Here is a 25,108-nt window from a genome sequence, read left to right as displayed (position 1 = left end):
TAAAATTTTCTCAATGTCAGTTCTATTATGCACTTTTGAAAAACAAGCAGGACTCAAAATGAGTTATTTCTTGTGGGAAAACGGTCTGTTGGGAACACATTACACATTCCATTTACTAATCAGAATCTTCTGATAATTTTTACTGTGCATTGCAAATGCAGGCAGCCCGCATTATATCTGCAGTGCTCAGATAGATTGGAACTGCTCCAAACTGCTCCTCAAAAATTTATTTTTAAAATTTTCCATGAACTTACTGTTCCTTCATCCTGGTAACAAATGCGTATGTATGCAATGGACTAACTACACACATGCAGTAGTTTAGTAGAGTTACATGTACCATAGCATTAAAAAATAGACTGTCTCTCAAAGAATGTAGAAACTATTGCCTGAAGAAATAAATGCTTCAGCCTGAGGAAGCTGAAAGACTGAAAACATCAGCAAGGAAGATAAATGGCCTCATCTTACAGTAGAAAAAAGAGCAACAGGAAAACTAAAATTTTAGTGATATGCTTCATGAAAAACAGCTTCATATGGCTGGTCATAAATAAAGTGAAGACCCAGGCTGTTGTCAGAAAAATTTCAAGGATGAGCCAAACAGCTGCAGCCCTGGCTTCTGGTTTCACCACTCAAAATCAGAATAAAAAGGTCCAGGAGAAAGGACATTCAGCTCCTGAGTAGCTCCCTGTGGAAACATGGGGCTGGGAAAGAAACAGTAGTGGTGAAATACAGGGCAAATGTGGAGGCAAGGAACATTGCTCTACAGAAGGGTACCTTCCTACACCATGGTGGGAAGGGACATGTGAGCCAGCGAGCTCCTGAGTGTCTCATTTCTCCCCACACCTGCTAAATCACTGCAGAAATGCTGCTTATTTGCAGCAGCAAAAATGTGGTGGTGTGCACAGTTTATAGTTTTTATAGTTTATATAGTTTTTATAGTTTGAAAAAAGTTGCAGTTTGTTTTCAGCAGAAGCTCTGAGGGTGCCTGGGTTTAGCATCTTGTTCAGCAAGGCAGGTAATTCCTTTCCAAAATCTTTAAAGGATGCAGCTCCTGCCTCCACTGTTGCAGTGCCTCCCCCAAAGGGGGTGGTTTCTGACGGGAACTGACTGAGAAAAATTTCCTGGACTCCTGGACCTTTCCTATCGCTCTCATCTCTGCTGTGTTTCACTGCTGAGAGTACAAAGACCTCCAGTATTCTTATCTTGGCATTCCCCACTTAGGGGAATGAGAGAAGCATTACAAATGAGTCTGTAGAGATGTATCATGAGAGCAGTAATAAAAACTAAAAAACCAGCACTGGTGGCCGTGGCCAGTCAGGTTCTTTGGGAGCCCTGGGCAGTGAAACTGTTCCACATCCCTGCTCTGAAATGCCTGGCATTTAAACCTGGTGACAAGCTCTGCTCCTGCAGACTGTTCTTGAGGAAGATCTTATGGTCAGACTGTCACAGTTAATGTTATTTTCAGGTGACATTTCTGTTCCCCCTTCTACTCTCCTGCAGTCCCTGTGCTAAAGCAGCCATCTCTCCCCTCACTGTCCCCCCATACCAGACAGGACATGATCAGGATACACTAACATCAAGGTTGCCCTAAAAATTCATGCTCTCTTTCCTGCTTTCTTGTTTAATGGTTTAAAGACAGCAAGTCTATCTATATTTTTGGAGCCTAAAAACTTACTTGTAGCTGTTGGGAAAGATGTGCAATAGTCAGCATCGGTCAAGAAAATCGTCTCTATGGGGTTTTTTTAATAATATTTTTCTGAAGAGGTTCATCTTCATTACTCAGCTATTCATAACCTACTAAAAACCCCATATTATTATCTACATGACCTGCTCTCATCTGGCCCAGTAAAAAAAAGGTGCTGTGTGTCAATAGCTGCCTGGGTTTCATACTGAACTACTTCTCTAATTTAATATAAAAAAAAATAAAGCAAACCACCACTATTCACAAACACATTAAGCCAATGGATTAGATTTACTGCGTATTATGAGGCTATAAATTATTCTTAAAAATACTGTATTAAAACATAATCAATTGTCTAAGCCTGGCTGGTGGCATGGCTTTGTAGACCTAATCCCTCCTTCCAATGCACTCAGTCTTCCCCACACCCGGCATGTTGTGCTGCATCATGGAGGGGGCTGATGCAGCAGCAGGACTTCCCTGCTCCTGAAGTCACACGAGCCCTGCCCTTCAGTAAGCCCATCAGACCACTGACTTTTGCCCAGTATCTACCGAATGAGTGCTCTGCCAAGATTTCAACCATGGGAAATACCATTTTTTGCTCAGCAAAACACGGTCAGGAAACCCCTTTCCATAAGTTTTCAACACGTTCCATGATTTCACAGCATTACACATCTGTTCACTCAGCAGCCCCCTGAACATAGCGTGACCCTGAGCATCAGCTCTGTGTGGAACGGGTGTGGGAATGAGCCCATGAGAAAGAACTTCAATTCCACACCACAGCTGCCTCTGGGTATCAAAGCATCCATGTCTCTGAGCTACAACAGCACATGAATGTGCTGCACATGGCGGGGAATTGCCAGAACAGGGCCCTGAAGAGCTCTGCTTTCTCACTCTTCTGAAGCAGAGCTGAAAATAGGACAACAACAGAAGTGCACACTCTTCCATGTGACCTCCAAGGACCAGGATCCATCCTGAAAACCTCAGAAATGATCTCTCAAATAAATAACTGCCCATAAAGATTTTTGGTATCACAGCTGACTACTTAAATGTGGTTTGGAGTAGGGTAAATTTGTTTTCAAGTAGCACTGGTCATACACTGCTCCTGTAAGACCTCCTTGGTGGTTAAAAATGAGCAGCAGAGCACCCCTGAGGCTTGATATGAATATTCATGATGGCTCATTAGTTTGCAGGTTTTCCATAATCTGGTCATTAGCTTTTCAGTAAAAATTCAGAAAGCAAATGATAACGTGTGCTACTTATGTGTAGAAACACACCCTGTGCTGGGCAGGTAGGTCCTGACCTTCTCCTCACACCAGTACTAGCATCTGTGCTTCACCAAAACTCTTCTTTGCCTCATCTCTGCAAGGTTTCACTCCTCCCAGGGCTCCTATCTGCACTGTGTGGAGGGATTTCCCCCTTGTACTTTTTGAGCAGACAGAATAATAGGTGAGAAAGTGGTAGAAAACTAGTGCATGATATTCACAATACAGAGAAAGAAACCCCATCCATCCCCAAATAGACCAAAATTAAGTTCTCACAGTGGGTGAAATGCTGCCTGTCCCACTAAAGATCTGTTGTAAAATTCCCCCTGACTTCAATGGGGCCAGAATTTGGATATTCATTTTTCCATGATCTTCCCAGATGAAGTATCCAGACAGGTTTTAAAGTTTCCTTATGCTAGACAGGTTTTAAGGTTTCCTGTGGGCAAAACCCAGAATCATGGAATGATTTGGGTTAGAAGAGACCTGTAAAGACAATCTAGTCCAATCCCCCCACAATGAGCAGGGACATCTTCAACTAGACCAGGTTGCTCACAGCCCAATCCAACCTTACCTTGAATGTTTCCAGGGATGGGGCATCAACCACCTCTCTGGGCAACCTGTGTTTCACCACACTCAGAGCAAAAAATTTCTTCCAAATATCTAGTCTGACTACCATCTTCCAGCTTACACCCATTATGCCTTGTCCTATTGCTACAGGTCCTATGATATATTTTTGCTCTTATGTATCTATATACACACACACTTTATTAGCTTCTTTGGCTTTGTTTGACTGTACAGCATTTTGGAGGAAAAAAAGCACCACCAAACCTGAAATTTCATCAGGAAAAAAACAGCAAAAAAATTGTTTTACACTATGGCTCCATGCCTGTTCTCCACCTCCTGAATTCAATACCAGAGGATATATGTACTGATACAAACCTTCTATTTTCACTCAGTGTGTACAAGAGGGTTTGTAAGGCTTTGTTGGTTGAACATGATAGAAAAAAATCCAGGGGAAATTTAAAGCACTTTGACAGCTCTTTGTTCAGTCATTAAACACAAACCAACCACAGAATCTCTTAGGTTGGAAAAGCCCTTTAAGATCACCAAGTGCAACCATTAACTCAGCACTGCCAAGTTCACCACACATGAACAAAAAACCATATCCCCGAGTGCCACATGTACACGTCTTTTAAACACCTCCAGGGATGGTGACTCTACCATCCAATGCTTCTTCCCCATATCCTGTCACTTGTTCTTTAGGAGAAGAGACTGACTCCCACCCAGCTACAACCTCCTTTCAGGTAGTCATAGAGAGGGCTAAGGTCCCCCCTGAGCCTCCTTTTCTCCAGGCTAAACAACCCCCGCTCCCTGAGCCACCCCTCATAATACTTGTGCTCCAGACCCTTCACCAGCTCCTTTGCCTTTCTCTAGAAATGCTCCAGCACCTCAGTGTCTGTTTTGTAGGAAATACACCACATGGACACAAACCCATGAGCTTGAAGAAAGCATTTTCAGATGGGATGAGTGAGTTTTGTGCCAGATACGTGTAAGCTGATATACTGCGAGGTATGCAAAACATGAATGAAGAAAATCAAGCCTTTGCCAAAACCAAATACTGTAATTTTCATGCAGACACATTAGCCTGTACTTCCCATTCTTATTTGAAGGACAACAGTAGTAAGTATGACTACATTAATTTTCTACTTCCCCCTACAATCAATTTAAAATAAAGAACAAAACCACCACCATCCAAAATTTTAGTAAAATAAAGTTCACATTCAGCTAAGCACTCTTTTATCCTGTTATTTAATTCACTCCAAATCACCATTGGTACATTTCTAAATGCTGTGTGCTGAGAGTAGCAAAGCTTTTACAGTTCAGAATGGCAAGACAGACTTCATAAAAGATTAATATACTTGAAAAGCAGGTCATTTATTAAAAGATCTTTTAAAAGCTTCCTTTCTTAAAAAGCAAAACTATCTGCCCACCTCCGCATCTTGTCTGAAAGCATTTGCATACACAGCCGTTCTCCAAATTTCAACCCTGTTCCTTTTTTTGTCTTCATGTTTTAAGACATGAATAGCAGGTATTTAGTGAAACAGTAGCAGGCTTCAGCAAGTGTCTTCTGCTTCCACACACTGATTTATCCTGCATCCCAGACACCCAGATACCCTTTCCTCATACACAGGATTAAAGTCTCAGACCTTCAGCCCCAGAACTGCATGAGATGGCAGTTTGGGGACTTCAGCTTCTAAACCTTCTCTTACCACAGCTGAAAGGTTTCCACAATAGCCAGGGTGAGGACAGGCTTTGTCCCTCCTGGATCTTCCACTGTCCTTTTGTTTTACAAGTTCCTTTAGGCAGTGCTCTCTGACCAGCTGCCTGCGAACTGCGCATGCAGCGCAAGTCGTCTGGATGCCAAAGCCACAAGACACACAGGTACCCTGTTACCAAACAGCAGAAGGCAAAACAATAAATATTTCTTAGCCAGTGGGCCCATAGCATTCTGTTCACTGGAAATTGTACCACCTTTGCACACTGCAGTCCTAAAGCCAGCATTTTATTTGGAGACAAAGAAAGAGCAGGAGTATGCACTGAGTGAGATATGACAGAGAAAAAAATACAGGCAATTTTGCACCAAGAGCTTGATACTTCCAAGGTATGTTTGACGTCCTGTTCTTCATGAGTGTTTTCAATCAGTGCATCTTCCTGAAGAAGCACCTCTTGCTGTTTCATCTTGCTTGCAAATAATATGACAGCCCAGAAAATTAAAAATAATCCATTAAAAAAATTACCATCTTTTCAGGACATGGCAGCTCAACTGTTGCCACAGAGTTACTCACTTGGGAACAGGCTGTCATGAATACAGTGCTTATAAAAGACAGAACAAGTTGTGGGAAAGTTGCTTTCGAAGGAGGTTAAGCGAGGAGAATATGATGACCTTGGTTATAAGTTTCAAAGGAGAGATGATGTAAAAGTCAGACACCACAAGGGAAAGAACACACAGAAAAGAAGAAGGAAGCTGGGAAAACTCAAAAAGGGTGAGACACCAAGAAGGTGGAGACCACTTGCTGTGCCAAAAGCAAGAAACAGTAATAGCACAGATACTAGCGCACTCTTATTCGTCATAAGATCACCATGAAAATTACTTTAAATTTAGAAAAATTACATTCAGGAGACAACTTTTTAGTTCTATAATGATTGTTTTTCATGCAATTTTTTTAAAAAAGTCACTCCTGTTATTAATCAGTTTTGATGGGCAGCCACAACCAAGTTCCTAAGCAATCTAATGTAGAATATGCTTGAAGGCTGTTCATACCTACCAGGGCAAGACAGATGGTGTAGTGTAGGTGTCTCCACTATAGACTGCACTGCAGCCCAAGGGACATCAACTGAGTATTTAGCAATAATGTAGTAACTGTAACAAATGGTAGGACTCATCCATCGATCACCATTTGGGCTTTCAGGGAGAAAAATAAAGGCATTTAGGGGTTAATACTTCTGATTGAAATGTGCTTATTTAGAGGTTCACTTAACAGATGCCATCATCAGGAGATAAAAGTCCTTACACTGAACAAACAATTTTAATGGCCTTTCCCATTAAGCTATGGATGACATATTTCAAAGGGCAGATTATTGGAGTCTTTCTGCTGACAGCAAGGAATGTCAAATGAATTCAGAATATCAGTGAATGTTTAAGCCTTGGTAACAAGGATTTTAATATAGAGCTATTTTATACTTCAGGACAAAACACCTTGACCAATTTATTCTCCTTTATAGCACATTTATATCTGCATTTATATTCATTGCCAAAATAGGCAACAGACCCTTACTGTTCATGGGAACAAAACTCCAGATGCTCTTACATCCTAAGCCTAATGTGTTCAGTTACTGGTGTGGCAGCATTAATCACAAAGAACAGGAGTTCTACACCCTTGGAAAAACCTGGGAACCTCCCAGATTTGTTAGACTACTCTGCTTAATAAGAAGTTTCTTACAAACAAATGAGCTCTGAATATAATGTACTAAACATATCATCCCATAACCAATAGGTATCAGGATGACTATTTTTAAGGTTTCGTTCCCTTCCTGTTCTCCTGCAGACTGCAATTATTCAGCTCTGTACTGCAGAGCTCCATTAAGCACTTTGTTTTTCACTGAATGACTAGAATCAAGTGCATACGGCCTCCACGGATGGATAAACTGCTGTAAAAAGAGATAAGTCAGCAATACTGATTGGCTCTGTTGTCTGAGCGTGCCTTTTGATTTTTGAATTACTGCCAAAAGCATCATCATTCTCTGTTTACCCTTCAAAAGCCCTCGGTCACTCAGATGGTGCATACCCTCACAGCACAGAGGTCTCCCTTGCAGAAACTACCCATAAAAAAAAAAGACAATTTCAGTATTTGTATTTGTTGAATGTAGATTTGTGGCACAGATCCTCTATCTCTCATTTTTCATGACATTGTTACTATATAACACGAAGTGATTAAAAGACCAGTTTTACTTTGATGCCCACCTCTTTCACTTAGATAAATGGTTATCTCTGTGCAAAGCTGTAGGTAGCTTTCAAAGTGTACTTGGTCACACCGTTTTCCTCTTCCTTTCCCACTCCGGCAAGTCAAATTAACAGAATCACCATAACCTCTGTGGTAGTTTCTTTTGTGTGTGTATGAGTTCCTATCAATCACTGAAGACACACTGCATTTTTCTCCACTGCTGTGGCCAGGACTGTCAGTACAGGGACTCAGTACCAGCTTTCACAGGACACCACAGGCTTGCATTTCCCTCCAGAGCTGCAGCAAGAGCTGTTATTTAGCTGCAAACACCTGCTGTGCACTTTGTACCTGGGTAAATGCCTGCTGGACACAGAAGGAGCATGACCAGAACAGGTCCCCGATTAAGCATTTGGGCTGGTTACAACTCTTTGTGAATTCAACATTCAGCACTCAGGAATCTCCTAAGGCAGAGACAAGTAATGCACTCTTGACATGATAGGATTACCTGTCTGCAAAGGCAGATAATATATAATATTATATTATATTATATTATATATAATGGTTATTCCCATTTGAATACAAAAACAATCAGACACCAATGATTTGGGTTTTACGCAAACATACAAGTAAATAACAAGACCATAAATAATTAAATACTATCTGCATAAACAGCAATAAAGCAACAAAAGAAGGCAATTGTTACCTGTTTGTTCAAAGCCTTGTGGACATTTTGCAATCCCATGATTTCTATTACTGCAATCTCACCAGAGCTGCAAGTTCAGCTGACTGTGAAGGTCTAAGTCCTGTAAAATCTTATTCCTGTGCACATTGTAGGAAACAGGGATGGCGAAGGCAGAACATGTGCTGTTTCAAAGGTGCTGCCTAAGATCTTGGGTGAGGAAATGCCCTCTTACAGATAGCTCACAACCCCTTGCATGATTAAAAGGAAATGATTTTGATTTCTCAAGAGCCTATGGCTTCCCAACAAACCTTGGGAAACAAGTTCAGAATACTAGCATATGCTCTAATCCATTTTCTAGTTATAAAGGCTTCTTTATTACTGTTTTTGGCTGACAACACTTGAGATAGCATGTTTATCATAATTCTTAAAACACTTGAGAGAGAACAATATAAGTGCATTTTTTATTTCAGTTTTAACTTCTTTATTTCATTGCTATACAGCTGCATTACACTTGGCTTTAATCCCTCAAGCATTATTTTCCTTGGCAAAATAGTCACTGAACTGAGCAGAACTTACTGTTGGAAAAATATGCTTGAAAAACCAGTGTGATGTCAATGCCAACTGAAACCCATGGAGCTTAAAATGTCACAAATGTGCCTGTAGCTGAAATACAGAGCTCCTCTTTTTTTTTTTTTTTTGTCTGAGTTAGGAATGTTGTAAGTCTTAGGTTGTGAAGTCAACTGTAAAAATCATAGAGTAGCCTCCTGAAGCTGAATGTGTGCTGAAACTGAATGTATGCTTGCCCCCCTCCATGAACAACCATTTAGAGAACAATTATATAAAACTGGATGTAGGATAATTCCATAGGAAACAAATGGCTGCATGGCTCCGCATCCAGTCTTGCCTGCATTAACTGTAGCTATCTATAAGAAGTTGGGCTACAGGCTTCTCAGAGAAAAGATAGAACTCGACTTTGTAAAACATCTTTAATATTCAAATATATAAATAAGCACTACTGAAGAATAATTCAGAAGACTGCGGTGATTCATTACGAACAGATGCTATAAACAGGAACAGTAACATTGCTAGGTAAGGAAGAAGCAAGCTATTTTAGGAGTCTTGAAAATCTCTTCTAGTTCTTCAGACAGATCATGCTGCTATAGTTATTTTATAAAAAATTATATTCTGGAAAGCACTTTAGTAAAAGAAACCTTTTACTGGAACTATTATTTAACCAAGACCTTCTACAGCACTATAACACACTGCAATTGAGTTCCTGATATAATTTTAAGAATGGGAAGGGTGAAAATAAGAACGAAAAACCCTAGCATACCTGCACCAGGAGCTATTTATTAGCATAACACTCTTCCTTTTAAAGATTTCATAACAACTGAAGTATATACAAAGTCTTACAGCATTTACACAATAAAAAAGTTTCCTATTAGCTGATGTAGTATAAGGTAGTGCTGCAATTTACTTCAAATCATGTATACAATAATAATGAAGCAGACTACTGTACTTTCAACTTCTCCACTACCACACCACCACTGTCAGTTGAAATGACAGTTAATTAAACCACTGGGAAGACACAGATTGTTTAAAGATTTGTAACAGGTTGATTGGCAGCACTAACCATCTTAAGGAGGAAAAGAAAAAGAAAAGAAAAGCTACATACTGTCATGTTTCTACACTTTCCTAGAGCTGGAACAAACTTTCACAGCCTTAGATATAACATATGCAAGACAACATAATCACATTTTTTCAGATAATAGTTCAGCTACTGAGTGTATTTACTTCTGAATAGGAGGCGTTATATTGATATGGCTGTGTGTTTCCATTTTTGTTCATTAACTGTTCAAATAGGTCTAGAAAAAAAATTAAGACAGCATGGAGTTTGTAGTCATGATGTGTTTTGACTAATAAAGGCATTCAATATCAGCTATAGGATCTAATTATTCCTGTCAAAAGTTTAAGACCAGGAATCTTTGAGTAAAAATCAAACCCACAAAATCTTGTACCTGCGCTGTTTTCATCTGTTAACTCCAACCTTCTTTAAGCTTTTCCAGCTGGGATAATACAAAATCCTTATAATGCTTACACCAACCCAAATGTAAGACTCATTTAGTTTATGAGAGGTCAAGCAGATTCACTAGACTACGTCTGCTGTAAAACAGAGGGAGCTTACCTAGGAAAAAGAAACTTTTACTGAACAGTGCCTTACTACAAGTAGGGATATATAGTTTAACAACAATACATAATTTAAGAACATAGCATTCTTTGCCTTTTAGAAACAGCTTTCGTGTGCCCATAATGCACTTTCTACAAGAGATAAGGCTGCTTTGCCTATCGTCGTATGCCTAAACCTCTTATTTTGGCCAATTTCACTTTTCTTCCCCCCAAAGGGATTCTGTTTCAACTTAGAAACGAGTAACGTCAGTTGACAATATCTGTATTAAGACAAGAAGTGACATATATAAAATCCACAAGGAACCACATAAATACCAAAGAAGTCATATAACCTTTCCGTGTAAACACTTTGATTATACTGAAGCCCTAATCAGATTCATGTCTTAAACTTTTGGCAGATAATGTGTATGCTCAGCCAGGCTTTGTAGTTAGTTATTGTTCAAGTGGAAGCCAGGTCAGATCACATGTTGACAGGCATGCAACTTGGAAACATTGCACAACAAGCAACACAAAGAGATTTGAGAAGGGTACAAGACTTCAAGTAGACTTCACAACCCTTCACAAACTGAATATTCACAGACAAAGATACAGTCCTTGCTTTTTTCTACGGTGGATTTCTCTCTCACACATGGGACACTTTCTGTGACTCTCTAGCTTGCTTGATGCTGTATAACCACTTGATGATTCTGGCATTCCTTTCAATGGCAGAAATGCCGTATGGCACACGGTCATTGGCACTGTCATCATTTCTAAGGTCACTGTTGCTGTCCTGAGACTGTTCACAGTCTGAGCTAATCATGCTTGCACTGCGAAAGTTGAGGGATATAATATCAGAGTTAGCCCTTGCAAAGTTTTCCATCCCGAGGTTTTCAAGCTCTTCAGGATCCAGTCCGCAGTAGTTAAAGAACCGTTCGACATCTGCGTCAACGCGAAAGTATCTGTCGCTCAAGTCTGACTTTGATCGCTGTAGGGAGGGTCTTCTACTAACTCCGCATCCAGACTCGACTGCCTCAATCTCTGGGGATTTCAGGGTGGCAATGGCAGCGATTTTGGGCTTTGGAGGCAGAGGTGGGGCTGAACTACTGCAGGGTATTGCTTTTAAGGGCTTTGCACTAGTTACTTTCCTAATGTCTGAAGAGCTGTGAGAGACATGTAAGAAAGTCTCTGCTGACTGATCTAGCAGCCTTCTGCTGACATTGGAGCTGCTCTCCTGTGGGCTGCTCCAGCCCTGCGTGGGGTAAACCTTCAAGGATTCTGCGAATGAGTGTCGGTTCAGCTCTGTTGAATCGGCTCTGTGGGGTGGCCAATTTCGGGGACCGTGCTTATGCCCTGAACCTGAGCTGGAGCCTTCAGAGCTGTTGATGATGTTCTTCAAAATCTCGAGTTTCAGATTTTCTCTCTGGACTCCACTCTCAGTCTTTGCATTGTTGCTGAAGACCTTCAGGGTGGGGCTCCCCAGCGCTCGCTTGACCGCGGGACAGACCGGTGGCTTCGCCAGCACTGCCGGCTTCACAGGCTCCTGCTTGGCATTGATGACCTCCTGGCTCTTGACATATTTCGCCTTGTCGGCTTCAAGCCTCTCCACTGCACTCAGTCTTTTTGGATTAGGCTCCGCCTGCCTGCGAAAATAGTCAGGTCCTTTGTTCAGGATGCGGAGAGGAACGGCAGATGTGAAAGTCACAGCAGGGCTGACCGGCTTCACCATGCTACCTGTCGGTAATGTTTCTGTAGGCATGTTTGGTGGTCTTTCCCCCGCAGCCGTTTTGGATTCTTCTCTGGGATCTCCTAAATGCACGGTGCAGAAACATGTACATTAAGCACAATGAGTAGCCGATGAATCCTGGGATCTGAGCGTTAGCAGCAGTGCCTCATCTCACAGCTCATTAAATAACACTGCGTTTCTCTTTTAAAGGCAGCCTTTGTAGGGCAAGGGCACCCGACACAAGTCCGTATTAGTCTGCTCCGCTGACTCCTTTCTTCTCGCTGAAAGATGTGGGATTCTGGCCGTCCCCTCTGCGCTCCACGACCAGCAGCGATCTGAAATGCAGAATAACCAACCACACGTTAGCGGGAGCGCCTGACATCAGAGCGATAGCAACAGCTGCCTCCCGGCCCTCCTCTCCCACCACCGCCTGGGATGCTGCCGCGGGTGGCACAGCAAGGCAGCGCGCAGGGTGCCCCTGCCCCGCTCCTGCCCAGCACCCCTCTGCATCTTACAAGACATGTATTGCTTGATATGTACACTCTGAGCTTGGATTTAATGAAATTACACTGGGAAATTTAAAAAAAAAAAAAAAAAAATTCAAAAAAATTAAGAATTAAGCCCCACCACAATACAGCCATATATTTCTACAGGGAGAAGGGGAAGCAGAATGAGACAATTCAGAGACTTAGACCCACCCATCTGCCAGTAAAAGAGAACTTCATATTAATATATTTGCCTTTGTTAAGTTGTATTGTGAACATATTTTATCTCTAAACCCCAAACATTTTTCTCTTTATAGGAAACATCCTGTATAAATCTCAGCAATTAAGTGTATTTTCCTTATTCATTAAATTGTCCAGAAAACAATCTGGTCTAAAAAGCAGAGAGCAAACAGAGACATGTAGTGTTTTAAGTGCAATGCACAACTGTCCTTGTAAATCTAATTAAAAAAATCAACAGATAAAAACAGGAGATGTCACTAAATCCACCAATTCCGGTTCCAAGTCTGTTTGAACACTAGTACCCACAGCACTGGTGCTCCAGCAATAAAAAAAGGCTTTCGAAGCTCTCATGATCACCTTACAGGCTTAACAGAACAACAGAAAATGGCTTTGTTTTTTTATGCAAGATTTTGGGAAAACGCAAAAACATTCTGACTGGGTTTGAAAAAAAGAACTTGTCTTCAACATGTAGATATAATCATTCAGGTTTTCTATCAGGCAGTAAGTACAACTGAAATTTATCTTCTAAATTATTTTAAGGTTCTATCACTTAGATTGTCACAATAGTCTAAAATCCAACACCACGGATGATATTACAAGTGTTGAAACAATTTTTCCTACACGAGACACTGAAGGGCACTTATCACAGAATCTACTTCTCAAGCAGTGATTTCGCTAATGAGTCTCATTTGTTTTATTACTGCCCCATTAATCCATGATGCCTTCTTTAATATCCCATTTCTATTATCACTGTGATCTTCAGGGAGAGAAAGAAAAGCAGCTGCTACTTCTTCACTCTGTCCTAAGGAACAGAGAGCAGCATCCTTCCCTGAGATGACTTGCTTTCATGTTACTGTCATCCTGTGTGTGCTCATCCATCAATACCCAACTTACTAATACAGGGTTTACATTGTTTTGACCAAAAAAACCCACAAAAAAATGAAATTCCAGCTTACATTAACAGTAAAAAGAAAATCACCTCAACTACTGATGTTTAGAAATATGTGATATATACATTGAATTTTCTCTATATATTGTCCAAGGTCAAAGCAAGCAAATAAAATATACGAATGCTATAATGAGATTATAGGAAAAAGCTGAGCTTTCTCCTGAAGGCTCACTGTCACAAGCATTCTTCAAATACAAACTAACATATTTAGGTGGGTGATAAACCAGACACGCGTTCAGTGCAATTGAAAGGGTAGTGAAATGTTAATTAAACTTCTCTTTCAATGTTGTTTTATAAATCCTAGAGCTAACTCCTCAGCAGCTTGACTTCCTGAATTTAAACTAAGTCTCTCTGAAACAGAAAAAGCTTTCCTCATTTGAATCAACATATTTATTGATACTGTTTTGAAATTAAGTATGAAATTTCCAAATGCACAGAAGGCAATTCCAACATGCATCCGCACACACATTTCTCTTCCATACACACAAATCAAATCTTTCCATGTTGCCAGCTCAGAGCTGGATGGCTAAGTGCCTGTATAAATACCCCATTGATGTGTATATTTAATACTTGTGCGTGGAAATAAAAGCTATGTGAGAGCAGGGGTTTCATCCAGAGGAAGAAAACCCCACAAACAACGCAGTTCTCTGTACTAAACACTGTCACCCAACTGAACTACTACTTGAGTAAGCAAGACAAGTTTCCTCCTTGACCACTGTCATTAAAGGTGACCATGGTCCTGCCCCAGAGGACAGCTACCAACTCCATTCTCCTCCTGGTGAGTGGCTCCACACATATCACGCTACAGATCAGAGCTGCGGGAACTGAGGCCTTGGGCTTGAGGCTGCTTTTGGAAGCCTTTTCATTTAACATTTAACATCTTCCTCACTTTGGACAGCCCTCATCAATGTCAGCAAGCATTACTTAGGAGGCTGAGAATACACATTGGCTTCAACACCACACTTAAAAGGAAAAAAAAAATAAGGAAAATAAATCCGACCATGCAAGCATGTTTATCTGAGAGAACAAGCGCGCTTGTTTGCAAGCACGTATGGAGCCAAGTGCCCCGGAGTCAACAGAAACATGCTGCAACTGGCAATGTGCTTCAGGCATCTAGAAAGAAAAGCAAGGACCTGGTGAGGAGCCAGGGCAGAAATGTCCACCTGAGCCAGCACAGAGAGCCTGGGGGGTAACAGCCAAGTGGTTACGTGGCCAGCCATGGAGGCTTTGTACCTGTGGGGCTGCTGGTATAAATTAAGGAACACACAGCTAGGAAAAGAAATGAACTTTTTGTGTATTGTTTAAACTACTGCATTTCACTGAAATGCTGCACTTGAATATCACCAGAAAGCTTATTCAGTATTCTCATCTCAGAGAGATAAAAATTACTAACCAGATACAGTTAAAAAAGAAAGTGCGATGAAAGAGAAGTGGATGAATGTAAATAATGAAACTTCTGCCTGTGCTGGTGATGGCTGCAGCCTGATCCTGCTGCTAGCTGGGAAAGTGAGTTCAGTTCCTACCAGCCATGGGCACCTGAAACACCACAGAGACACTACAGAGCCTTGCTACTTATTAATTTTATTGCTAATGATAGAGGTTGAGAGCAGCAGTACAGTGAAGTCTTAGGAAGACTTAGATTCCAGTTGTGAAAATCATCATTGAAGCAACCAGGGTAGAGAAATGGCTTTTTTCTGGCTTAAACTCCAAAGAAACTCACTGATTAGGCATCTGAATTCCCTCTTGTGTACATCTGTGGTACCAGTAATGCCCTGCAGAAATTCAAAGGCAAATAGGTTTTCTTCACCCACGCCCAGAATATGTGTGAAATATACCTAGGGACACAAGAAATGTTCCTTTCTCTCTGTTTACACCCAGATGTCTGCTCTATAGGTGTAATCCTTCTATGGACTGACCTGCATTTTTCAGGATTCACTCTGGATTTCCATTATTGCTCTTCCTCACAATACTACTGGACTTAAGAAATTATTTCAAGAAAAACAAAGACAAAAAACTTATGCATGCATTCAAACATAGTTCTATTTAATACTATGCATACATTAATAAAACCTTCCTGAAAGTTCTTACGGAGTTCCTCTAATACCCTGCAACTATTGCAGACCTGCTGAGTAGAATACAAAATGCACAAAGTTTTGGGGTTTTAAAACTGCATTTTCAGCCAGACACTTCAATTCAGGATTCCTTTGTTGCAGAGGCAGAGATTCAAAGCATTTAATTCATTCTAGGCATCACGCTCTAATCACTCTTAGTCCATAATATGTTTGTCAGATATTCCTATTTAAATAACCAATGCCCTACTTGCATGATTTAGGGGAACACAACACAGCCCAGAACAGCAATAGCTATACAACTAACATTAACTACAAATGTATCTCCTATAAAATATTCTTTCCTTAATTTAAAGCCAAGACATTAGGAGGAGATAAACTATGCAGAAACTTTGGAATCCCAGGCCCATATATTCTAAATATGCAGTTTCTTGAAATGTATGAGAAATTTATGAACAGACCCTATTGTGGCAAGTATTTATTTCTAGCACTGTTATGAATACAATAGTATTGTACAATAATATAGTCCATTTTTTCCTCTCATACCCAAAACTGCATTCTAAACACAGACTGAATGATGTCAACTGACAGTAAATAGCATGCTTCCACTCCCTGGTTCTGTGGTGCCCTGTAGCTCCTACACATTGGCCACGTTTCAGCCAGTCTATGTCTAAAAGTATCCACAGAAGGGCACTACGTATTTTAGCAGTATTCAAGTTACAAAAAAAGCAGCAAAAAGCAATGTGAAAATGTGGTCCAAATGTAATTAGTGAAATTTCTGTCCTTGACTTTGGTGAGGACATTGCTCAATGAAGCTCTTGCTCTTAATTCATTCCTCTGGCACAGCAGATGAAGGGATTGCACAGAAGGTAGGATGATGCACAGTGGATAAATATAATGAAAGCTGACAGCCTTTACTCTGCTTTCCTTGATATTTAAAGGCCCGTGTCAATTTTATTTTCCAGGTGATAAAATATCACTACCATTACCTCAAGATGCACCATAAACATGACATAAATTCCAGTATAAGTAATCAAGAAGTGGCTGCACCAGGATTCAAAGAGTTCTCGAAACAAAATCTGCACAGGAACACAGGACACAGATGGAAAATGTCAGGCCCCTCTAACACCTGGATGCACTTCAGAGCTGCAGGTCCCATTACCCATTACCCAAGATGCTGGTTTGTTAACAGTCACTGCAAGGCCTACAAATGAGAGCTTTGCTGAGAACGACTGGTACAGGTCTATGCACTAAGTTATACTAATGTGTATGCCTAAAACTGATACAAGTTCTTCTGTGGGTAATTGTCTCTGTAATCCTCACATATATATGTTACTAAGTTTAAAAATACAGGCAAAGCCTAAGTCAACTTGGCTGAAATTGATAAAAGGTCATCCATATCCAGAATGGCAACAGTATTTCATTTTTTAAACCAATTTTAGATAAAGATGTGTATGCTGTGTAGACTTGATCTCACATAATATTAACTGTCAAGATAAAGCATGAGGAGATAAAATAGTCTTTCAGATATACCATGACTCAAAATACTAATGAAAGTGCCTATTTTCAAATCTGTTCCTCCCTAAAACATGGAACAGTGAACAGTAAGAGTAACATCTATCTGTTCAAGTATACATTTAAACCTTCGAAAGGTCATGAATGATGTGAACTGCAGTGACCTAAAAATAAGAGTGGCAGAATTATGTAGACAAGAGAAATTTCCACCAAGTGGGAAAGTAGTAACTTTGGCAAAGGCAGTCACTTTTCACTGCTGACATACTACTTCCAACCAAAAAACCCCAAACTACAACTAGCATTGTCTGTAATAGCTTATACAGCTGAGCATAATATGGGCTGATATATTTATGCTAATTCTGCTTTGCTCTTACACCAAAGACTTTTAAGACAAAACTCTCTATAAATACAACAGCATCACCACTGAGCACTCTTCCGATTTCAACATGCATTGAAGGTGGTGAGGCTTAAAGCAGAACATTGCCATAACCACAAATGCTAACACTGTTAAGTTGAAGTAGCTGCTGGAAAATCCATGGAGGTATAAACATCTGGAAAGCAGAAAAGCAACCTAGCAACTATAGTTACATACTAACCCAGTAACGTATGCCTAGAGCTCACCGGGAGCTGGACAGAGATGCCTCTTCGAAAGAAAAAACTTTCGAAAGTATTTTGCTTCTTTTTAGCTCTGAAATCCATCACTGTTACATCTCCTACCCAGTAGCAATAATCCACTCTCAGTGATGCTTCTGGGTTAAATACTGTCCTATAGACACCTCACAATGATGAAAACTCTGATTTCTTTCAACAGGCTGCATAAATCCACAAGAAAGGCCAGAAATGACGTTTCCCATTCTTCCAACGAGACAGTACAAACCAATATAAAATGTCTTATTATTTAGAGCAATACTACAGGCTGTGCTTGTAAAAGCTGTAGTGGAAATCAGTTCTGTTTTCTTTGGACTCCTGTGTTGCTTAGACAGTATTGTGTTCTTTGCAATAATTTCAGTTGCTCATTTAAACAAAAAAAATCAGAGAAGGGCCTAAAAAATTATAATAAGGAATGCAATTTTTTATTATATTTGTAGCCTTATGTGAATATTTCTATTTCAGTGTTCATTTTATGAGAATGATGCTGTAAACACTTCACAAAGTTTTAGGAAACACCCTTACTGCTTGTTCATCAGCCAGTGTCAATGGTCTCAAGTCCAAACCACTTCTATACTTTTAATTTTGCATCTCTCCATAAGCATCATGTTTTAAATTTACAGCCTCCTCCTTACAACAAGGCCACAATTCCCAGTTTATCCTGTGGTCTCCAGAGCCTACACAGTTTTCCCAGGATGTTTTATGCACTTTTAGAAATCAACACAATCCCCTTCTTCAATACAGGATACTTGGCCCTGGTGTTCAGTTACATTTCATAGGTTCATCAAACCCTGATAATAGGTCCCTGTCGTACCAAGTCCCACCTGCTGGGTCCCCCTTCTCTGGGAAAAGGGGGGCTTTTACTTCTCTCCTACTTCTCCACCTCCTTTTCACACCGCTTCCCCATTTTTGCAAGATGCAGTAACTCCTGCTCTGCTCTGATGGAAGGAGCAGTGCTATCTGCACTACACTTTTCTTTTCTTCTCCACTGATAGGAAAAGTTAGCATCTCATCTCCTTGCTCCTGGGAGATGTCCTTCACGGCCATGCTTGGATTTGGCATCCTGGTAAACCACCTTTTTTTTCCTAGTGGTAGCGCTTCCAGTGTGCAGGGGAAAAAAAAGTTAATTGGGGGTTCACTGCTGCAAAGTGGGGGATAACAGAGGGAGGCAGAACAACAAAATAATACCAATTACAAAGCTCAGCAAAAATGTTTTGAATGGAATAGTATTCATTTTAGTTCCCATCTCAAGTCAATGGTAATTCTTAAGAAGTCCACTTTCAGAGAGAGACATACGTTATGCTACTGAAATCCTTATGGCAATAGGTATAGTAGAAATCATATGCACTTGCCAAGAAGGAAATAAAAATCTATCCACAAAAATGTGGAGATACACCTGTAAAACACCCTCCTTCTAGTATTACCACAGATACATCACATCACTAGCAGGATTTTCAGATTCCATCACCCATGTAGCCCCCAAAAACACTGCCAAGTCTGGACCTCAACAACAGAAGCACAAGTGTCATCAGTAATCAGGCAGCTGGGAAACAGCTGTAACTTCTGCAGTGTCCCTCACCAAAAGAATTATAGTCATTAACTCACCTGTAGAACAAACATCTTGATAGCAGTATTTTCAAAATGCCAATTCTGAGTAATTTGTCACACTGGGATAAATTAAACATAGTCCTAAATCCTTAAAATGTTTGAAAACTTGTATGAATGTTAAAGCACTCTACTGCAGCATACCAGTGCAGCTATGGGATTAGATTAGGCCTTAATTACACTATGGAGTAAGCCCTAGAACATAAATCACTTTGGCTTAGAAGAACTTGATATCTTGGAAATACTAAGAAATCAAGCCAGATTTAAATGGACAAAGTGCAAGTATAGATTTTCAAAACAAATGTTTATATTAAATGTGCAGTGTGTCTACCAACACAGCTTTGTAGTCAGAGACTTGAGGACCCCATGACCAGAAGATTTCTGTGTGTTCACCTCCTTCATAACTACTGCTGCAAGACAACATAACCTCAAGCTGAGCCCTCAAAACTCATCAGCACTGAAACACACACACCTAAAATGGCATATTCTGTGGGGAAAGAGAGTGTCTGTTCACCATTAAAGTGGCAGCAGTGCTCATAAAATTTTGGGTGACTGATATTTAGGCTTGGATCTCACCACAAAGCACATGTTCTTCTGCCAGTACTTTTCCCCTCAACTAATAAATTGAGAATTACTTCTGAGCTCTTCTGTCTGCCTATAAGGCCTCAGCTATGTCCTGAACATCAAACCAAGTCAGAACCTGGACACTTTCCCCATCTCACATGTATGACTTCTATGGCTGCACATCTCCCCTATTTCACTTCTATGAAAGGGAACGGTGAGAAATCTGGAATGATCATGACCATGCAGGACAGAAGAGATGTTCAGGGAAAGAGGCCCATGAGCATGGCCTGAGCACCCATGCCACCCAGCATAGGTGAGGCTCTTACCTCTATTAACAGACATGCAAGCAACTAAGCTTGATGATAACTCACAATCTGTAGAAAAACCAGGGATCTCCTCACCTTAGTCATCCACGCTGTCTTATCCAGCAGCTACCTGCCAGCCCTAAAAACGCAGTCAGAGTTGTGGAGGATGACAAAGAAAACACTTCTCCACTAGATTTGGAGTCAAGACTGGAAGCAGGCCTCCAGGGCAGATACTCAAGAGTGCCAGGCTATACCCGGCACTATACAAATGTCTCAATTGTGTGTGTCAACAGCATGGTGCCACTCCTTCCAGTGGTGCCCAGCAACAAGGAGCAGTGGCCAGAAACAAAAACAGAGAAAGTTCCACCTCAACAGGAGGAAGAACTTCTTTACACTGAGGGTGGCAGAGCACCAGAACAGGCTGCCCAGAGAGATTCTGGAGTCTCCCACTTTGGAGACATTCAAAATCCATCTGGACACTTTCCTGTGTCACCGGCTCTAGGCGACCCTGCCTTGGCAGGTGAGTTGGATGAGATGATCTCCAGAGGTGCCTTCCAACCCTAACAATTTTGTGATTCAGTATGTAGAGACAGATTCCTCTCCAGCACTTCCTTTCAAAGGCCTCCACTTAAAAAAAAAAGCGTTTGCAAGTTTTCTTTAAATAAAGAGCAAAAAAGACCACATAGGGTACTTGACAAGGAAATTGGATTACTAACCCTGCTCCAGTGCAATTAAATAATTTCTAGCAAGTAGGACATTTCAGCTGAAATAGGAAGACCAACTTGGTTCTTCCTCAGGAGGTCGGAAACTTGCCCCAGTTTGGGGACTGGGGATTTGATCCAATGTCTCATTTCTCAACAGAGTGCAGCAATGTCTGATTTTATGTACATAAATACTGCTGCCAGCTTGTTCTTGTGAGAAAGGCAAAAATTTACCACACTGTCATAAAAGGCCCGAGGCCCTGAAATATCAAATTGCCATGTTTAGACTCTTATTTACTGATGAAAGTTCTCTAAAACCGTTTACAATGAGAAATTCATTAAAGGAACATAGTATCATAGGCATGAACAGATTTTATGTGAGAAATAACCATCAACCCACTATGAAAACAGCTTCAGTTAGACATTCCCTTGCAGTTACTAATCCTGCAAAACTCCAGAAATGTTCAAATACATGAAGACCCAAAGTAAACAAATACAACCCAGAAAAGAAAACCAATTCCAACAATTTATGCCTTGAAAAAACCAGAAACCAGAAAGAGCTACTATAAATGGAAAAATACATCATACTGAAAATTTCCTTTCCTTAAGAGATTTAATCAGTAAAAGAATCTTTGAAAATGCTTATTTTCAACATTTCAAAACAAAGCTTAATAGCACCTTCCTGAAGTTTCTTACATGTTGTGAAAATATATTTGAAAGAAATAGTGCCCAAGCATACGGAATATTTCTTATACTACTTGTCAAGATTTTACAAGCAAGAAACCAGAAAGCCATCTAGTTATTTATATTTAAATATTTTCTCTCTTATTTTAACAGCTTATCTTGTTGCATGGAAAATTCTTTTAAATAAATTCTATACATGAACACAAGTATTTAATCTTTAGAAGTAAACATTAAAATATAGCTAATTAATGTCTTCTACTGATATTAAAAACTTACAAGACCACCTTTAATAGGCAGTACAGTAGGCACAATTAAAAAACGAGCATGGCAAAACCAGTACCATTAGGAAAATAGTCATGTTCAGCTAGGAGAATACAATAGAGCGACCTAATTTTGACAACTGCGGACTTTGGGCTGCTCTTCTGATCAGCTGTGGGGTCTTGTTTGTCAAAATTCTTTGTATGAAACAACCTTTTCTGTAACGTGAGATATTACTGCAGTCAGGGCAGCATGGCTATTTAAAAATAATGTCTACAACCTAACTGCCCTGAGTTAACCACTTCAAAGCATTGCAGCTTTACACACATGAAATAGTGCACATTTCTTTTTTTCTTAAATAAACACACTATAAAAGTTTTGACTATGTAAAAACAAGTCGAGTCTTTTTAAAATTATAACTGGGGAAAAAGGCCCCAACAAAAACAAACCATACATGATTTACAGCAGTGTTCCAGCACTGCAACCTTCAGAGCAACTCAATGAATGATATCTTTTATTTTTGACTGGTATGGCTATGTTTTTCTCTAGATAAGAGGACATTTTCCCATACCACAGGATAGTTCATTCCGCTTTTCTCCAACCTCATGTCTAAAGGTACATGTTAGAAGTCAGGAAAGAAAACTGAAGGAGTGCATAACACTATGTCTTGAAGACTCATCTGTATATTACAGAGTTCTTCAAGCAGATAGTTAAAAATAACCAGCTTTGGCACTGGAACACAATGCAATTTAGGTCTTCATTGTTATGATGATGTTGCAATTAATGATACAGCTCTATAACTCAACACAAGTGCTACACTTTTGCGTGATCACACGCTTGTGCGTGTAACCCCTCAGACACACCAGCACTGCTACAGTTGCTGAGGTGCTTGCTGTCAGAATACACTGAGTATATTTTCTTCTTGGTTGCTGCATGGGAAATACGTGCCACAGAGTCCACATGTTGAACTACAGATCTTCACAAACTGTTCACAACCTATTTAACTGGAGATGAACATCCAGTTAGCTACTTGTTAATGAGCATCCAAACTTTTGTTTAATATGCAAATTTGACACTCAAAGTGTGGCTTTGTATTACTGTTTATTTTAATGACTCTTCACTAAAACAATATTCTTGGAAAGCCTTGTTTAAGAAATCTGACTGTCCAGACTCTTTTGAATGGTTTTTGCGTATCTGAGGGGTTTGCTGAAGTTATGGTGATGATGCTGGAAATTCTTCCTGACCACAGATTTTAAGAAACTATAAAATCCTCACCATCTTAAAGAAAACAAAAGCTGTATCAAGTCATGACCACTGCATTTAATTAAACGGAGAGAGGAAGGCAGTGTGGAGAGAGTGGAGGCATCCTCCCTCTAAGAAAACAAACAAAACAAACAAACTAAAGAAACCCAAAACCTGGAATTGTGAGTTTGGGAACAGACAAAAGAAGAGTGAGAAATGACAAGACACAGACAGGTAGAAGAGAAATGCAATTAGCCAGGCAAAGAGCAGAGAGAGGAGAAGGTGTTGGGAATAAAGAAGGAGGCACTGAACAGTGAGCTGGGAAGCAGGAATAGATTACAAGGAAAGAGAGGGATTATAGGAAAAAGGAAGAGACACCTCAAGTTCTCTTCCTCAGCTCCTCTCTTGCAGGTCCTACATCCTGCAGAAAGAATAGAGCTGGCATAAGGGTGTTGTGGAGAAAGGTGAAGCTCCCAGTGAAGCTCCTCCTGAAGCAAAGCTCCTGCTAACCCAGACCATTTTTGGGTTGCAGGAGAGAGATACATCTTCTCTCTCCTGCAGCCTCCATGCCTGCAGGGGCACACTTCCTGCTGGGTTTAGAAGGCTGGTGGCAAAGGAGCCAGCACTGGGTGGCTGGCAGGAGGATATCACAGAGGGATAAGCAGGCTCAGAGCCCTGCACCCTTTCAGGAGAAAAATGAATAGTGGAGTAAATCCAGCAGCCAGAAATACTGACCAGTCAATTGAATGAGTGCTGAGGTTTGCTGCAGACCCCTCAATAAATCCAGTTCTTCCCTTTGGCAACACTTCAGACCCCTTTCATGTGCTGACGGCATGATGAAATACACAACCAGCTTGTCCCTGGGCAGTGGTGAACTAGGGAAGCTCTCCACCCTGTCCTCACAGGTGCCATAGACTATTGCTTAGAAAGACTGCTTAAATTACTCCATTCCTGCCCCCCCCTTAGAGTATCAAACTACCCCAAGATAGCTACATAGCCATTCTCCCCTAAGATATGTGATACACAGCCACATTAATAGATCTCCCCTCTTCTGTAAACAAAAGTAAATCTCCAAGGGGGAAGTTAAATACAGGATTGATATTGGCTGCCCCAAGTAACAAAATAAATTTATTCCAAACCCAGAAATCAGATAGAGGTATGCCAATCTTGTATCTACTGCTTTATCTTCATTAAGAGATGAGTATCAGCAAACTTTTTAAGTAGTTAGCTGAAATGGAGCATTGCCGGGTTAAGCTGCCTAAGCCAGACAAATAATGGGACACGGAAACCAAGGTGCCAGACCTCAAATGAGGACACATGGTGTCTGTTTTCTCATCTGTTCATGCCTGCTTCATAAAGGTAACCTCCCCTGCCCAGCTACCCTGCCAGCACACCATCCCCACCACCACTGGGGAACTGAGTCCCTCCACTGAAGATGTCCCTCACTCCCAGTTTCAGCTCATCACTGATCTGGACTGGTTTCAAGATATTCTTTAAAAGCTAATGAAAAGGGAAGGCTGGCTGTGTCACCCCATCCAGGACTGAATGCTGCTTTCCTCATAAATCACAAATCCAATCTTTTCTGTTGACAAAATGAGCAGTATATTTCCAACAAAACTACAGACCTACTGGAGCTTCTGTATGAACACAAAACATTGAATCCCATTTCTAAGACGGCAGAAATAAATCCCATGCAGCATGACATGAGGAAGGTAAAAATATGAAATGTGACTGTAAAATTAGCGTAGGTTAACTTGTGATCACAAAAATTAACACAGATCTTTAAATGTTCCTGGTGTCAGTCCTTGGCACAGCTAAAATGGTTTTGCT

The 25,108-nt window shown here is 40.6% G+C and overlaps 1 protein-coding gene across 7 annotated transcripts in view; it reads right to left on the bottom strand.

Moving 5' to 3' along the window:
• Positions 1–9,091: 9,091 nt before the first annotated feature.
• FAM110B (family with sequence similarity 110 member B) overlaps positions 9,092–25,108 on the bottom strand; it is a 114,274-nt gene continuing 98,257 nt past the window's right edge. For all 7 annotated transcript variants that reach the window (XM_048286576.1, XM_048286572.1, XM_048286573.1 and 4 more), the window contains one exon: positions 9,092–12,348. In XM_048286576.1, coding sequence (XP_048142533.1) covers positions 10,934–12,046 — 1,113 coding nt within the window. In that variant the 5' untranslated portion in view covers positions 12,047–12,348 and the 3' untranslated portion in view covers positions 9,092–10,933. The remainder of the gene's footprint in view (positions 12,349–25,108) is intronic.

This window comes from Corvus hawaiiensis, chromosome 26, assembly GCF_020740725.1.
Source record: "Corvus hawaiiensis isolate bCorHaw1 chromosome 26, bCorHaw1.pri.cur, whole genome shotgun sequence".
Taxonomy (NCBI): domain Eukaryota; kingdom Metazoa; phylum Chordata; class Aves; order Passeriformes; family Corvidae; genus Corvus; species Corvus hawaiiensis.
Note: the sequence above shows the minus strand (reverse complement) of the source record. Positions and strands in the feature narration are given on the sequence as shown.